An 18,168-nucleotide genomic window follows, 5' to 3' on the forward strand; every position below is an offset into this window, starting at 1 on the left:
TCCAGGTAGTTGGCTCCCAAGCTAGAATCTTGTACTCTGATCGGAAGGGTCGTGTGTCTATTGCGGTGGCTATTAATCGAGCCATTGCTGAGAAAAGGATTAAGGTATGGCTTTTCCCACTCAATGCAGCTTGGTAATTGTGTTTAGTATCTGAGATCAGGGTGGGATGGGAGAAGTAGAATGGTTCAACCAATGATAATAAAAAAGTATATTAGAAAATGTAGAACCAAATTCTCCTCCCTGTTACACTGGAACATATTCAATGAGAGGAGAGTCTGACCAAGAGAATGTCTTCATAGATACCACATTTAATCCCCAGGCCAGAAATCTGCCTGGTGTTGTGTATGGGCGTCATACAGTCGACATTCACTCACGCTTCATATGCTAGTGAAAAATTAAGAGAAACTAACACAGTGTTTGATACCACCAGCTTTGTGCACGCTGGCTGGTACCTTACTGCAGGAGTAAGATACTAGTCAGTGTGAGTAATGGAGGCAGAATCTACCCTGTTGAAATGTAGTACGTGTGCAGGAATTTGTACATATTGGGATTTTCTAAGGTCTCTGGGGCTTTGTATATGATTGTACAGCAACGTAGCACTGTGGGACCTAGATCCTAGGCACTGCTGTAGATAATACACACTTATTATTGCAAAGAATCTAGGGCTCATGGTTGGGTTTGGTTGGTACATGCATAATAAAGGCTTTTACACTACAGCAAAACTATGTGGTATACAAACCTCTGGTGAACAAAATTGAATTCTTGCTTTTATTCTCATGAAAGGTGTTTAAGTGATGCATGCTGTGGTGGCATTTTGCTCCCTGTATTTTAGTATGATGGGGCCTGGCATGCATGTTTTTCTGTTCAACAGAATAACATAATCAGCATGTGTGTTTGTTTTAGAGAGGGTTCTGAGCCCAGTCTGATCTCCAACCACCCCAAATCAGACAGGCGTTCAAATCCAGAGATTCAAACCCATCTTTACTATTTTTGTTGCTCATAAAATCTAAGGGCCCAATTCTCCTCTCAGACAGGTTTTATAACAGTGTAACTCCATTGGAGTTGCTCCAGATTCATACTTGTTTAAGTGCACTTGGAGTCAGGCCCAAAGATGTTAAATCACGCGTCTCTGTCTTTCCAGTGTCAGAGCTCAATTATCATCATTTTTAAAGAAGCAAATTCATGTAATGCTTACAATGAATGTCATTGGAGCAATATCTGGTTTTTGTTACTCAGAAAATGTTTAACATATTTCAAATACCGTTCATCTTGTCAGGATTCAAAATGAATGTCATTGCAAGCTAGTCTTAAAAAGTAAACTTGGCCAGACAAACCAAGCCCTCGGAGCTATGAATGTCAAGGGCAGGCTTCCATGCCTTTTGGATTTTGTTCTGTATCTTTTTCATCTTTTCAGAATCTCCATTCCCCTTCTCAGCCATTCTCATGAGCTGGCCATAGAGATGCCCTTGAAGTTACTTCATAATTCACTGGCAGAACAGAGCAGAGTGAGCAAACTGACTCCAGATCGTGCCAAGTCCATGGAGTTACTGTGGTGTAAAACTGGCATAAGTGAGAGGAGAATCAGGCCCGATCAAATGGGCTAGATATCCGCCGGCCAAGAAAGATTTATCTGAGCTGTAGGAAGCTGTTAGTTTTCAGTGTTCCCTTATTTTTAGTTTATTATTTATTAGCACTGATTGGAAATTTTCTGGTGGAACAGTTTCCACTGGAAAATGCCCATTTGACAACATTGAAATGTTCCAGGGGAATGTGTCTATTTCGACAAATTTCCGTTGGAAACCAGGCAGATTTCCAGCAGAATCCTGTCTGGTTTCCTGCCAGCCTGCCCAGGCTCTCTGCTCCTCAGCAGCCCAGGCTCCCGGGGCCTCCATGCTACTGGGTCCAAGGCAGCTTGTCAGGCGGAGCCGGGGTGCCCAGGGTTTTCAAGTCCTCTGAGCTGCTGGGCTCCCCATCTGGTGGGCTGCCAGGGCTGTGGGCAGCTCAGGAAGCCTCAGAAACATTTCCAAAAGGTCAGAATGAAATATCATTTTTTCTCAATGAAATTTTGGAATTCTTGTTCTAAGAGAAATTTCAAAATTTCATTTCTTGTTCTACTTCTCAACAACATTAATTGTTTTGGAATTTACTGTGGAATGGGATTTCCAGTTTCTACCCAGCTCTATTATTTATATTGCAGTAGCACTTAGGAACCCCGACATGGATCCAGACCCTATTGTGCGAGGTGCTGTACAAACACCCCAAAGAGCTCACAATCTATAGTGATGTTTAAGTTACACATATGTGTTGTGATTTGTGGTTAAGAATCAATGAAAACAATACAAGATAAGCTAAAGGCCTGATCTCACAAAGCTTTGATCACACAGGCAGTACCTCTGCAGTCAATAATATTCTATGAATAAAGAATTCTCTGTGAGTAAGGTTCACGGGACTGGTCTCTCATTTTGGATAGCATCTTTCATAAAAACAAACAGTTTCCTTAAATGCTGTAGAGTTACAAATATAATTGTACTAAATGATAAAGTTAGAGTTAAATTATAAAATGAAATGTGGAGCTTTTTAAAAGTATCTATGTAATCTCTCATAGCCTCAGATATTATACTTAATTTCACATTTTCAAAAATGTCGCAAATTCATGAAGAAATATGACTTTGCCCTGTGTTTTGTTGTTCTGTTTCGCATGAGGATTAGCCAATACCACAAAGTCTTTAAAATTTCAGATAGCAGTCAATTCAGATCAATTACTTGCCACATTTTGCTTTTTTTTCTAGTGTGAAAATATAATTTTTACGCAGAGCTCTCAAACGAAAAAAAGGGCCCTTCATCTCTGGGTCTGAAATGATGGTGATTTTCTCCACCAGATTTCACACACAAAAAGTCAGCATTTATTTACCAGTTATAATAAAAAATTAGTGACAGAGGGAGAAGGAAATTAAGAGGATTAGGGTAGGGAGTGACGAGCTCTTTTTAGATGAGATATGAAATGAGATGGTAAATCAATAAGGTGGAGAGTGAAATGTGCAAAAAAACAGTCTGTGAATGACAGAGCTGACAGTCTGTAGGATTCCACTTCCTTGTCCTTGGTTTCTTGCAGGCACCGGTTGTCCTGAGTCGAGATCACCATGATGTGAGTGGCACCGACAGTCCTTACAGAGAGACCTCAGACATTTATGATGGATCAGCCTTTTGTGCAGGTCAGCAGAGCAGCTGAGACATATCTGTCTAGGCAAACAAAAGAAATGGCTTAAAACAAGAAATTAGTTTTTATAGAACAATTTAAATGGGTTTTGTTTAACCCTTTCATCCCAATTAATCGGATTTCCTGTTATCTTGACATGGCGGCTTTATGGGATATAATTATGTTTCAGAAATTAGCATGGAACTAGTTAAAGTAGAAGGGCCCTTGGTAACACCAATGCAAATCAGACTAATGCTACAGAGTCACTGGCATTATTCTAGATTTACACTGGTGTAATTAAAGAGTAGAATCTGCCCCAGCTGGTGGAACATTATACCTGATTTTGATCTTGCACCTGTGTAAATCAAAGGAACTCTCCATGGAGTTACAGCAGTATTAACCTGGTACAGTATAAGTAAGATCAGAATCAGACCTTGTGTGTACAAAAATGTTTTGAACAGAATTGATACTGACACAGCCCTGTTCATTTTACTCTGTGCATTAACGAGAAAATACAGTTCAGATTCTATGAGACAGCCCTGTCATCGGGGAAAATGGGCTGATGGTTGATACACAGCAGTGAGAATCAGGAGTTCTGGATTAGATTCCAAGCTTTGCCACCAAGCTGCAGAATGACCTTGGCTAAGTCATTCAGGTTCCCTTTTCAAAAGGGGCCTGTAATTTTGGGAGCCCTAGAACCTGATTTGTAGAGTGCTGAGTGCCAGGGGAAAATGAAGGTGCTCAGCACTTCTGAAAAACAAGCCCAAAGTATTTCAGATTTGGCATTCAAAAATGGAGGCACTCAAATGAGTGCACACTTTCAAAAATGTTGGCGTAAATCTCTCTCTCTGCCTCAATTTTCCAACCATAAAATGGGAATAATAATAATAATAATTTGTATGCCTCGGGGTGTTGCAAGGTGTCATGAATTGCTGATGGTGAAGTGCTTGGAGGTCCTTGGATGCAAGGTGCTACAAAGCTATAAGGACAAAGTATTCTTAGCAGGTTTCCAGAGTTGCAAAATTTGACTAATTTGTCGGCTAGTTGAGGATTCCAGTTTGTAATGGAGGCTCATTTTTTTAAGAGTGAAATTTGCTTATCAGTGTTTAATAAAATTGTTTTCTTGAATTATATGGACCCTCTTGAAAGATCTCCTCCAAAGCCCATTGGAATCAATGGGAATCTTTCTATAGTTTTCAGTGGTCTGTAGATCAGTCCCTAGCTCTCCAAGCTCCTAAGGACGAGCTCTCAGAGAGAGTGGGGGAACATTTTAGGTCTCTTCATTTCTCTTTTTTTCCCCCTCAACACTGCAATATCTGGTAGTTTATCTGAACTGGCCCATCTGAAGTCCTCTCATTACTGAACATAGGGATTTTCTGTAACTTTGGCCGATCTGTTTTGGTTTTGCATTAAGCAGTGCAGCCTGACAATCAGGGTCACCTCAGCCCAGGCAGATTCTGTTGAAGAAAGTGTCTTTCCGTGCTGTCGTTCACTCAATTAGTGACCTTTTCCAAAGCAGAGGGCTTGCAAATTATTGCATCATTACTCTGCTTGCCTGCTTCCCTCCTAATCTTGACTCTGCTCAGCTGTTTGCCTGAGAAGGGAATGGAAGTTTTTCCATGTTGAGTGTACACTCTTATCCCTCTTGTCCCCAGTGCCATCTGACAAAGTAATAATTATGTTAACTGGGTTATTAAAGTGACATTATGCCAGACAAGATGATGCCATAATGAAAGCTTTTGGACAGGGTTTTAATATGGATCAGTGGATACATTAGCTAGTTCTTACACTGAATATGTATTACATACACCATTGCAAATGTGATTCTAGGGGTGTGTTTGTTTGTTTCTTTGGGTTGATTTTGAACTCATAAAATCAAAGCACTTGCTCTGTTGTTCCTGAATCAAAAATCCTAGGGTCTTGTTTTCACTGGGATCTAGCCCGTCATCTTCTGGTGTGCGCAATTTCTTCCACATATGCACACTTCTGTGTGTACTTCGATGCACTAAAATCTACATGCAAAGCTGAAATTTTAGAATTGGATTTGCAAGTGTTAGTGCCCACTGTTGCATGGGCTAGTGTATATTGTGTGTTTATGTGCACTTCAGAGGAAGCCATGCACTGAAAATCAGGCCTCTAATTTATTTTTTTTGCTTTTTTAAGTGTGATTTTTAAAGAAAGAAATATTCTAGGTAACTTCTGCAACTTCGAATCATTAAGGGTTAAACTCACTCTTGTACAGAGGTGCAGGGCAAAGCCTTCACACTACTTAAGTCCCATGGAAAATCTCAGTCTTCATTGATGCACAGGCCTTTTAGCTTGTTCTCTGCGCGTAACAGGGAGCTGTGGTCTGAGCACGGGCTTGGTAATCGGCAACTCCTGATTTCTTGTCCTTGGCTCTTCCACTTTGTGTCTAGGGTTTCAAAAGCATCGACTAATTTTGGATGCCCATGCTGAAGGGTGCCCAGGGTGAGACCCCATAACTGAGGCATCCAGAATTATTGCACTTTTTTTTAAAATTGGGGCCTTAACTTCCATGCCTCAGTTTCTCTGTTTGTGAATGGAAATGACAATACCCACCCAATTCTGACTTATAACTGAGGGTTATAATTAAATAATGTTTCTACCATGAAAAGTGCCACATCTCTGCAAAGTCTTATCTATTACAGTGAAGTTTTAGAACTGGAAACTTACATCAGCCTAGCTATGTCTCTGAGGGGTGTGAAAAATCCACACCCCTAAGCAACATAGTTAAGCAGACCTAATCTCCAGTATAGACAGCTCTAGGTCAACAGAAGAGTTATATCGTCAACCTAGCTACTGCCTCTTGGGGAGGTGGATTACCTATGCCAACAGGAGAACCCCTCCCGTTGGCTGTGCTGCTGTAGCGATTGAAATGCCGACATACCCTTATTTACTTATTTTCTAGTTTTCTACAGTTCCTCTTGCATAGGCCTCTCGTTTTAGATCTCCACATTATCAGTGTATAAAGAGCACGACAATCCTGAGCGAGCAGAGCATTCTGTGATACTGACATGTGTTTCCTCCTGTGTGGAAAGAAAGAGGATGGAAAAAATAGTCTCTTCCCTTTGCCCTCCCCCAGAGTGAGAAAAAGCAATGAAGTAACAACAAGCATTACATGAAATAAATGAAGCATTCTGGTGCTGCAATAACTCATTTCCTTTCTTCCTAGATATGGCGGTACAGAATTTTGTAGGAGATGCAGTTAGAGGAGCCACTTGGGTTGCCTTACACAATGGTGGTGGAGTTGGCTGGTAAGGAGAACTTGATTTTGTTTGAAGGGAAGAGCAGTTCCATCCAGTTGATGTGTGTGTGTGAGAAAGAGAGAGAAGAGTCAACATTTGCTACTGCGGCAGCAAAAGGCCATGTTCATGGGAAAAATGGAGGTTTAGGGAAGGAAAGCTCAAAGTGTATATTATAGGTCGAAGAGTGGTGTTATATGACGCTTTTTTAATTAATGTCCATATGTCAAGAAAAAGTGTTTTAGACATTGGCCATAGCACTATTTGGGAAACTTAATTTGCTAAACAAGGACAGACTGGCTTAGTCTTTTTGAACAGACCCCACTTCCAACATTGTCTTCACACATGAAGAGCCAGAGTGTTAGTGGATGGATTGTGTTTAGGTTTCCCCTTAAGCTGCATTTAAATCTGTGACCTTAGGACCCCAATATAACATGCCCATGTGCTAAAGTGCAACAAAGGGTTACTGATACAAAACAGCTCAGGTGCCAGCAAACTTTTTTCCGTCCTTCTTCATTCAGTTCTTTGCTCCTCTTCCCTTGCTCAGGCCTGGCAGGATAAAAGGCAGCAGCAATGCAAGGACTGGTTTGAACAACAGCCCCCTTGTCACATTACATGCTGAACCTGCAGGGATTTCTAAAGTGAGAAGCAGAACAATATGATTGCCATAGAGAGAGATGGGGATGTATATTTTCAAGAGAATTCTCAGAGGTCACATTCTGATCTTGGTTACACCAGTGTAAATCCACAGTAACTCCACTAACAACTTACTCTGGACTGGCACTTATCTCAGATCAGAATATAGTAGCTGCCTAAGATGACTTTCATCATGTAATCTAAGCACCATGGATAGAAATGCCTAGCTAGGTGGAAGCATGGCTAATAAAATATTAAGAGGGTGCTTTTTTGCTTTGTTTTGTATGATTGTTCAAACTACTCAAGGATGGTTCAGATGACTCATTTCTAGCAGATTTCCATTAATAAAAGACAGAGAAGTTGGAAGAACAAACTAATGACGATCAGGCTTCCTGTTTCAGGGCATAGGATGATCACCACTTACAATCTGGAAAAAAGTTCTTCCCCCTACCTGTGCGCACGTGAGTGTGTTGTTAGAGCTTCGTGCCTTCTCATGTTAAACAATGCCAGAAAAAAATATACTAAACTAAATTATGGCTCTTTAACCTAGGCCTTGATGCAGCAAAGCACTTTAACATGTGAGAAATCCCAATGACTTCAGTGGGACTACTCAAGTGCTTAAAGTTAAGCACGTGCTTAAGTGCTTTGCTGGATGGGACTCTATGTACTGTGATGATGGGTGCTCTGTAAATGTTGCAGTACAGAGACAGATTGTTACGGTATAATATAGCAATTTGTTACAGCTTTTCTATTATTGTTGAGGGCTGCATTCTGTTTTCAGTTAGACCAATGTAAATCTGGAATCACTTCATCAACTGCAATGTCAGGTTCATACTGGTGTAGCTTCAAGCAGAATTTAAGCCTTGGCTGTTTCTTTAGGCATCCTTTGGCTCATTTATAAGAAGCAGAAAATTTAGTTTTTAAAAGTGTTTAAGAATAGTTTTCCTCAAAATATAGCAAAAAAACTGTCCTCTTTCCATGAATCTCCATGTTCATGGCATGAGCTTCCAGCAAACACAGCTAGAGGGCGGTATTTAGGGCCAACTGGGCCCATCTGCAAACGACTTACTGCAAAACTTGTGCACTTGAGTACTCTGGGTGTACAGTTGTTACATAGATCTACTGGGTTTATTATTGATTATTAATAAAACAAATAAAATTACATCATCACTCATACCATTAAGTTTGGCTTGCCTTACCAGTCCCATGGTATTGCTTGGGTGAGTCAGGTAGGAGCAGTACGGCGTTAAATGTGACAGCGTTTTCTGATTGACCCTCTAGTTCGCAAGTTTAAGGTAGTTGCCTGTAGTATAGGGGTGTCTGATCAAGGATTTCAAATCTGTGAAAGAAAAATGATAATACTGCTTTGCTGTCATTTATTTTTCCCAAGCTCTGTAGGACAGTGTCTGACATTTCACTAGATGTCCCTTTCCCCCCGAGGCCACTGCAGTAGGCTGCTAGTTTCGATGAAATCTCAGCCAGGCCCATGACTTTAAGAGCAGGAAAGTCTATTGCAATGCTTGTCACCAAGACTGCAAGTCTAACGTATGCTAGCAAGTTTGGAAACTACAGCTAAAAATGTAGTGTGAGGGGCATGAAGTTACTGGTGCTTCGGCTGGTTGCAGTGTCTCTAGGCTATTGTCCAGTGCAACAGCATGTTGCTGAGAGGGGCACAGCTTTTGCTGTTAAATGCTGTAAAGAACCCACTCTCCTTCCAACATGTTACAGAACAACTGTACAGAGAACCAGAATTAAAGAGCTTGCAACAGATGTTATCCACAGAGGCACTGACTATTATGTGGCCTTGTTAATTAGAGCTAAAACAATCTCCCATTTTGGTTGGTCAGATCATTCTGTCTGCATTATTCTAACTCTAGTGATTTCAATGGAGTTATTACTGACTTACACCTGAGTGAGATCAGGATCGGGGCCATAGTCTTGAGAAAGTCAGACACACAGGGTGAAATCGTGGCCCTGTTGAAGTCAATTAGAGTTTTGCCATTGACTTCAGTGGGGCCAGGATTTCATCCATAATGTCCGTTAATTATAATGGAGGATATGTCTCTAAATCCTGCTCTGAAGATCTCAACCTTAGGCTGTAGAGATGGAAAACAACTAGATCCTGAGCGAATAATTCATAATGAGTCATTTCTGTGCTGAATTTAGCCTTTTTAGTCAGCTGCTGGAAAATCTGCCGAAAGATCACTATGTCCATGAATGTATTTGTTATTTAAATGGATTTGTCTTTAGGAATTGTTTATTCTATGCATTGATTGTGACTGTTCAAACTTCAAGTGATAGAAAAGACTATCTAGTCCAGTAGTTCCCAATTTTTTTTTCTGCAAATGACCCCTTTGGCAGCTGCCTAAACGCCCTGGACCCCTTTCGTTTTTCATACGTCAGTTTCATGTTGGCCTTTACACTTCATTTTATCTGTATTTCTGTTTCTCCTAAATGGGGGTATTACTTTCCTGTCTTGTAGACGTGACATGAGTCTTGACATCTTTGGCAAAAAAAGTACTTCTAAAAAACCCTCACAGGGAACGTGTGGTCCTGAATGGTACTATTGGAATGCCCCTGCCAGCCTGGGAATACCTCCAGCAGTGCGACCTCTCACGCTGTTTGGAGGATGCCATTTTGAGAACAAAATGGCATCCTCCATGCAGCAAAACTGCCAGAACACAGTTCTGGCCCTGGCTCAAGGGACAGACCCCTGTATAACCCATGGTGAACCCCATTTTGGGAATCTAGTCCTACTTCTTTTGCTTGAAGAGTGCATGGGCCAGATTGGGATCTCAGTTACACTAATGTAAATCTGGAGTAACTCCACTGACTTAAGTGGATTTACACCAGTGAGTAGAATGTTTGTCAGAATGTAAAACAAAGGGGGTGCTTGCAAAATGATTCAGAAAATGAGCAAATGGAAGTTTACTGGAATCCAAATATTCATGGAAAGGCAGGTACTGGTAACCCAGCCTACCAACTGCCATGGATGATTTGGGGTTGGGTATTTGGTACAGTACCTGACGGGCTCATTGTTGCTCACTTTACTCATGGGGGTAGACTTGGCCCTCTGTGATGAAAGGGTTTGGCTTCCACAAAGAACGTTGGAGTTGAAAATTGGGCCTGTCCTTGCACAAGCCTTAATAAGCCACTATACTGAGACTCAGATGTCGTAACAATGTCATGTTATTAGATGCTGCAGTCGGAGAGCTTTCTAAAAGCCTTAGCACTGCAGTGGTTCTGTTCTGTTTACCTGTATGCCACGCAGTCTAGTTGGAGCTGCATCCTCCTTGCATTTGCTTCTTGGGAGAAAGGGAGGGATAATAGGACGTTTTTCCTAAAAAAAGATACAGTCCCCAGCCATTACAAATATATTTGATTTCCTTGCCCTACAGAGCCAGATGCTCTTTGGTCCTCCATTTTCATCCAGCAATGTTGCACTTCAGCAACTGAGAGCCTGTGTTGCATTGTAAAGACTGCTGGGGACATGAGAAATCAGCTGGCCCTGCAATACACAAATCTCCTTGTGCATGGTGAAAATTAGCCACCTCATCTCCTTGATCTCAGTCGATGTAGGCTTTTTATCTGTGTGATTTATTTTTCCTCTTTCATTTCCATGATAACTGATAAAGGAGTGTATGTATATACGTATGTTAGGAAGAAATCAACTTGACATTGGAATGTTGCTGTTTAGAGAATTCAGAAAAGAGGATCACAGTTTATTTGGCAGCCAGCCTTCGCAGTAGATGTTTTGTTTTCACCAGCATTGTTGACAAATCTGATGCTTCTTCCTTATACGGCTCAAGAAATGTTTTTCTTCCATTTTGATTCACTAAGTTATAACCTTGTAACACAAGCAAAAAAACAGGATTTGTATTTATTTAGCTGGATCTGCATCACATGCACTGTTGATGTGGGTACAGAATAACTCAGGCTTGGCCATAATTATAGCAACTGAATGTCATTGATTTCTCGAGGCCTGTTCATTTGCACTAGAATATATATTAGCATGAGGTCTGTGTAACTGTAGTGACAAAAAAGCAGAGGTAATTTAAACATTGAACTACACAGTTGACAGTGTGACATCTTGATTGTGAGAGGGGCCTGGTTTTCTTTGATCACCTTACGAGGAGGCATCTGGAAATTATAGGAGGTAGCTTAGGTCAAAATGCCACATGTTTCTTTAATTACTTGAAAATATTACCCAATGCTAATGAAGGCAGAGTACTCTCCTTTAAAAGTGAGAGGTTTTGTTGGCAAAGCCATCCTAACAAACATGACTTGTTTGGGGTTTAATTTATGGGTGTCTTTTTAGATGGTAGGCCAGATTCTAACCAGCTATTCCTGATGTACATTGGTGTAATTCCATTGAAATCAGTGAAGTTGCTTTGGATTTACTTGAGTATTATTGAGATCAGGAATCTAGCGCTTAACTTCCACGCTTCAAAGAATCGTCTTTGAGATGTTGGGCTCAGAGGAGATCTTTTGCCATTAAAAAACATTTCTGCAAGTGTTTTGCCAAAGAGACTATTTTACAAAACAAAACAAAACAAAAAAACTAGACATCTAATTTTCTTACTGTTCTATATTAGTAGTGGGATGATCTGAGATATTAAACCAGGTCCTGATCTCATTTATACTGGAGTAACTGCATAGAAATTAACAGGAGTTACACTGGGTTTACATGGGTGTACTTGAGAGCAGAATTTGGAATTCTGGCTAGGTTATCAGTCACACTCAGTGGACCAAAGAAAAGGTGGGTGAGGTAATGTCTTTTATTGGACCAACTTCTGTTGGTGAGAGAGAAGCTTTCAAGCTTACACAGAGCTCTTCTTCTGGTCTGGGAAACATTCTCAGAGTGTCACAGCTAAATGCAAGGTGGAAGATGAAGTGAGCTGTAGCTCACGAAAGCTTATGCTCAAATAAATTGGTTAGTCTCTAAGGTGCCACAAGTACTCCTTTTCTTTTTGCGAATACAGACTAACACGACTGCTACTCTGAAACCTGTCATTTAGCATAAGTAGTTAACACACATTTCAAGGGACCATTCAAGGTGAAGTGGCCTGTTAACACCCCTCCAGTCATAGGGAGGAAAAGAACAGAGAGAAAAGGGGGAGAGTGAAGGAAGCAGCTGTGGGGTTAAACGTAGCCTTATGTATTAGTTATGGATATTTTTAGTAAAAGCCATGAACAGGTCATGGGCAGTAAACAAAAATTCACGGCCCATAACCTGTCCATGACTTGTACTGTATACCCCTGACTAAATCTTGGGGAGGGGGCAGCCCAGGGGTGCCACGGATGCTCGTGGGGGGGCAGCCCAGGGGGTGCTGTGTGTGTTTGGGGTGGGCGGTCCGGGGGTGCTGCGGTTGCTCCAGGGGGGGGAGGGGGCTGGGGGCTGGCAGGCTCCCTCCCCAGCTCCTTGTAGCTCCCCAGAAGCGTCGTGTCCCTCTCTTAGCTCCGTACCCTACCCCTGCCCCTGCCCCAAGCGCCAGCTCCGTGGCTCCCATTGGCTGGGAACCATGGCCAATGGGAGCTGTGGGGGTGGTGCCTGCGGGTGGAGGCAGCGCACAGAGCTAGGAGCTGAGGGAGGGACATGTTGCCGCTTCTGGGGAGTCCCCCAAGGTAAGCACTGACCAGAGCCCTCACCCCCTCCCACACCTCAACCCTCAGCCCTGAGCCCACTCCCACATGCACCCAAACTCCTGCTGCTGCTGGGGGTGGGGCTGGCCTGAGACTGTCCCAGCAGCGGCTGGTGCAGCTGGCCTAGGAGTTGCCCGAGCTGCTCAGGTGGCCACCTGGCCAGCTGCACTGACCAGTGCAGAAGTCACGGAGGTCCTGGAAAGTCCCGGAATCTGTGACTTTCATGACCTCCATGACAAACTTGCTGCCTTAGTTATCGATTATTGTAGGAGGCCATAAATCCAGTGCCTTTATTCAGTCCTTTCCTCCATATGACTGGAGAGGTGTTCACAGGCCACTTCACCTTGAATGGACCCTTGAAATATATTTTAACGCCTTATGCTAAACAAACTGTTCCATCTTGTATTTAGCTGTGACGCTCTGATTATGGGAGTATGAATAGGTCGGTTGGTCTGTCTGTCTAGATCAGGGATCTCAAACTTGAATCACCACGAGGGCCACATGAAGACAAGTACATTGGCCCGAGGGCCGCATTACTGATCCCCGCCCCCGCCTGTGCTGCCCCTAGCCCCGCCCCTACTCCACCCCTTCCATGAGCCCCCGCCCCACCCCACCTCTTCACCTCCTCCTCCCCCCTCCCTCCTGGAAAGTGCTAAGTGCCACCAAACAGCTGTTTGGTGGTGGGAAGCGCCTGCAGGTAGGCAGAGGAGCGGGGATGTGGCGCGCTGGGGAGAGGGGAGTCTGGCAGGCTGCAGGAAATAACCCCACGTGTTTGAGGTCCCTCATCTAGATACCAACAGAACCCCCATCACCATACTATCTGAATACTAGACCTGAATGTAGCAAACATGAAAGGCTTAACCTTTAAGAAGCCCTGTGACTTTAGCTCTTTAATCATCAGGAATGCTGGCATTTCTGTATTTGTTTTTTTGTTTTTTTTTTTTTAAATAAAGCAAGGGCTATGTGGAACATACTGTTCTCAGGAGACTTACAGCAGGCTTAGCTTCTGGCACTGCCACTTGGGTCAGGAATAGGTTTGCTGGCTGATAGTGTGGGAAAGTACAGAATGGGCTTCCTACCCTTTTCTACACTAGGACTTTGGTTTCTTGTACTGCTAACTTTCCATCTTTTAAGTACAAAGACTCACTGATGGCATCCTGTATCCAATTTCAGCAATACTATCCAGGCCTAATTTAGATTTTCTCTTTCCCCCGGTGCATCTGATTGGAGGGATACCTTATAGGATTGGTTTGTATCATTTAAAAAAAAATTTTTTTTAAATGTAAATACTTGTACTTTAAAGGGGAGAAGTGATAAATGGAGGATTTGGCCTTGTTCTGGATGGATCAGCAGAGGCTGAGGAACAAGCTAAGATGATGCTCAGCTGGGATGTTTCCAATGGAGTAAGCAAAATCTACCTTCTGTTTTGACTTGAAATATTGCTTTTCTCCTTCAAAACATAAAAAATGCTTGGTGTCCCAGGAATATGCAAGCTGTACCATGAAATAGGCAGAGTAACTAACTCTGCTAACTATTCTCTGATCGTACAATTTGTGGGCCTGATCCAAACCCCATTGAAGTCAGCGGGAGTCTTTCTATCAACTTTAGTCAACTTCAATGGGCTTTGGGGTCAGACCCTAAAAAAGAGACCCAATAAATGTAGGGCTTTGGGACCGTATCCTGGGAGGTCCAGAGCACCCTCAACCCCCACTGAATTCCCAATGCATAAAAGGCCTGTTTATCTCCAATTTATATCAATGAGAGTTTTTCCAATATTGTCAGTGGGAAAAGGAGCAACCTCAAGATACCTTTACATTAGGCACCTGTGGCCACTTTTATTCCTGGGTACATGCCACAAGTCCCTCAGTCTAGAGTTTAGTACTAAGTGCTAGTTATGTGCAAACACAAATCAGTTTATTTATTTGAACTGCAATGGACTATGAGCTTGGGTTGAGTTTCTTTGGCCTGAGGGAGAGTGTAACACATACTAACACAGAGTGTTTGTCCTCCGTTAGTACCTAGACCAATATGGGTTTATGACTCTATTCTCATGCTTGGGCTACTAGAGGTGGTAATTTAGATCAAGCAGGAGTAGCTCATGCTTTTTAGATCCAGAGGTCCTGGGTTCAATTTCTGTAGACAACTCCCCACAGTGGCATAATCACATACAGCAAAATTATAAAGGACAAAATTTCTTGCGTTTTAGGAAGACTTTGCCTATTCATAATTACTTGATGTGTCTCAGACCATCTGAGGTGATTGCTTGCCAATTCTGGTGTGGTCTGTTTTTGTTTTATTTCTCAAAAGAATTTGGTGAAGACGGTTTCCTTCCTTGCATTAGATCTGAAAACGGGTTCTCTCCAGAGAACGTGGTACAAAAAACAGTAGGAGGAACAATCCACATGCACTCCCTGTATGAGATCTGATAGAACAGATAAATCATTGAGGAAGAAGGAAGAAGATTAAATTAATCTCTAGATTTGAGTAATGGAGGCCGCTTCTTAACAAGCATAATTTATCAGAGACAGCCTATAAAACAACAGTCTGGTAGAAGATTTACTTGCAATGTGATTTATTGCATGCAATAGTACAACTTCTCAGTGCACTGTTTAAAAAAGACAATCTTAGAATATTGCCTATATTCCTACATCCAAAAATGGAAAGAAATTGGACAGTACACTAGAAAATACACTGCCAGGAATAATCCTTTATATGCAGGGGACATTGACTAGTAGTTCTTTTATTTTTATAATCCTCAAAATGTATTAGTTCTAAATTGATCACGTGCTTAAGTACTTTGCTGAACTGGGATCTTAAGCATTTGCCTATTTTAACAGCTTTGAGTCTGACCAAATACTTCAACCACTGATTTGTAATGCATAACAAAATAATATTTCTAGGCCCATTGCACCTTGGATTGTGCCTGTGTAAAGACTGAGTAAGGAGCTCAGGATTTGGCCGGTGATGTTTGTGTTAAATGACATAATGGATACATGATATAATAAATTAATACTTGAGAATAGTTATATAGCACCAATACACTCGTGATGAGGCTAAACCAGCAAGTTCAGATCTACGTCTGACCTTCTCCAAAGTTCAAGGAGGTTTGGATCTGTCCTCCTTCAGACCTATTTTACAAATAAATCTGAATCTGAATCTTAGCATTTCTTTTAAAATTTTAGGAGGGGTTTGATCTGGTCCGTGGTTTGGGCATAACTTTGCCATAGACATTCTGAGCCTTCCAGTTCTAGAGACTATGGGCTGAATTCTGCTGGTGTAAATGGCTACCACTCCATTTACTTTAGAGGAGCTAGAAGAGAGTTTGGCCCCTTGGTTTCAAATCTTACCTGGGGTTCAATTTGAAAATATGTGCAGTGATGTCAGGGTCCTTCCATGTAACTCTTTGTCCCATGATAAAATCAGTGATTGGTTAAGACAGACTTCGGTCTGAAACAGCAGCTAGTTTTGCAGATCTGGATTGAGATGCATTAATTTTTCCTTGTGAGGGACTTTTGCAAAGCATCTTTTTATAGTGTTCCTTGCTCTAGCCAGGGCTATCAGCCCCTAATTTTTAACTGGACTAAAATGCATCAAGACTATCCAAAAACTTTTTTAAAAAAATGCTTAGGGTGAAAGAGCAAATGATTTCTTACATTGGTAAAGAAACCAGGAACTAGCATGAGTTTGGTAGATTTGTTATAATTAAATTGTGTGCGTGTGTATGGGGAGAGGTGAGATGTGGGGAGATACAGTTGCATTTTTACATCTATTTACTTTCACTATGTTTGTGATCTGACAGGTAGCTAGACGCTGTTGGTCGGGCAACAGCAATGCCTATGAAACAATCTGCCAAGCGATGGAGGAGACTGGTAAATTAAAGGTGACTCTCCCACACAAGGTGGTAGACGAAAGCATTTTGGAGCAAGCCCTGCATCGTTAATTGCATTCTGAATTCATCGTGCTCCTTTCAGACACACTTTGAAGTTGATTTCTTGTTACCCAACCTCACTCTCTGGTAAGATAATAAATGCATTGCAAGTGTCTCTTCCATGTGAGCAGTTCTTTTCCTTCATCATTAGCAGGGTACTGCGGAAGCTCCCTTCATTTAGGGTCTGATCTAAACTCCATTGAAATAATTGGGAGTTTTTCCATTGTCTTCATTAAGACTACTCCTGGAGGAAGATACTATTCAGTGTGAATAAGGGTATTGGAATCGGGGCCTAACAAATTAAGCTACATAAAAAATATCCATTCCTGTCTGACTGTTCAGAAATCTGAGACGTCCTTTAGTCTAGTGCAGGGATACACAGACCTCAGTGGTTCAGTAGCCAAATGAGTGATCAACATTGCCCTAAAGAGCCAGTCGTGTGAATTCATTGTTTCATTGGCTATTTGTATATGTGTATATATATATATATATAGACCAAGTGTTGTTGTTTTATCCATTACAATTGGTTAATAACATAGTAAAGGCATCCTGACTGGTTAATAACTTAGATTGGTTAATAATTAAGTCACACAGTGTTTTAATATCGTGCTGCAAAGAGTTGCAGGAGACACATTAAAGTGCCACTTGCAGCTCAGGAGCCTCAGTCTGAGTATCACTGGCCTAGTGGGTTGAGTATGGAGTTAGGGATCAGGAGTTCTCAGTTCTACCTTGTTCTGCTACTGTCTCACTCCACTGCCTTAGGCAAATCACTTCACATCTTTGTGAGGTAAATTCTGCCGTTATAAGCACGATCATCTCCCATTGGCTTTGACTGGACTTGTGTCTGTTTATGGCAAGGCTGGATATGGTATTCTGTGCCTCAATTTCTCCACATGTAAAATGGGGATAAAAACACTCACCTCCTAGGACATTTGAGAATGAATGAATGTTTTCACAATGCTTTGGAAAGGAAGCACACTGTCTACACACTCTGTATGATTGTCCAGGAGCTGCAAGGCAGGGGGAAGATGTACACCTTGCCGAAACATGGATACTGCCCTTCTTTGGCTCACAGTGAGGGGAAAAGAATCTGACTAACCCTGCTTTTGTCCTGGCATAAAATATCTGCAGCTACTAATTGGTTAATTTTTATATTTAAATTGTGTCCTCCTGTTATGTAGCTTCATTTTTCCATGTTGAAGACATATTGTCAGCCTTTGTCATTCCTGTTGCTACTCGGCACCCAAATCCTTAGACCTTTGTTTGCAAGTGTCATCGCCTGCAATCTGAATGTACCAAACACATGGTGTGTCGTTCCAAAGCAATTCCTGTCCATTCCCTTCAGCCTCACAGACTGAAAATTCAAAGGTGTCATAAATATAAAGGGAAGGGTAAACCCCTTTGAAATCCCTCCTGGCCAGGGGAAAGCTCCTCTCACCTGTAAAGGGTTAAGAAGCTAAAGGTAACCTCACTGGCACCTGACCAAAATGACCAATGAGGAG

The 18,168-nt window shown here is 41.9% G+C and overlaps 1 protein-coding gene across 4 annotated transcripts in view; it reads left to right on the top strand.

The window, feature by feature from the left end:
- UROC1 (urocanate hydratase 1) overlaps positions 1-16,788 on the top strand; it is a 66,444-nt gene extending 49,656 nt beyond the window's left edge. For all 4 annotated transcript variants that reach the window (XM_048859481.2, XM_048859480.2, XM_075130295.1 and 1 more), the window contains 5 exons: positions 6-104; positions 3,113-3,212; positions 6,390-6,471; positions 14,042-14,141; positions 16,538-16,788. In XM_048859481.2, coding sequence (XP_048715438.1) covers positions 6-104; positions 3,113-3,212; positions 6,390-6,471; positions 14,042-14,141; positions 16,538-16,678 — 522 coding nt within the window. In that variant the 3' untranslated portion in view covers positions 16,679-16,788. The remainder of the gene's footprint in view (positions 1-5; positions 105-3,112; positions 3,213-6,389; positions 6,472-14,041; positions 14,142-16,537) is intronic.
- The last annotated feature ends 1,380 nt before the right edge of the window (positions 16,789-18,168 follow it).

This window comes from Caretta caretta, chromosome 7, assembly GCF_965140235.1.
Source record: "Caretta caretta isolate rCarCar2 chromosome 7, rCarCar1.hap1, whole genome shotgun sequence".
NCBI classification, from domain to species: Eukaryota; Metazoa; Chordata; order Testudines; family Cheloniidae; genus Caretta; species Caretta caretta.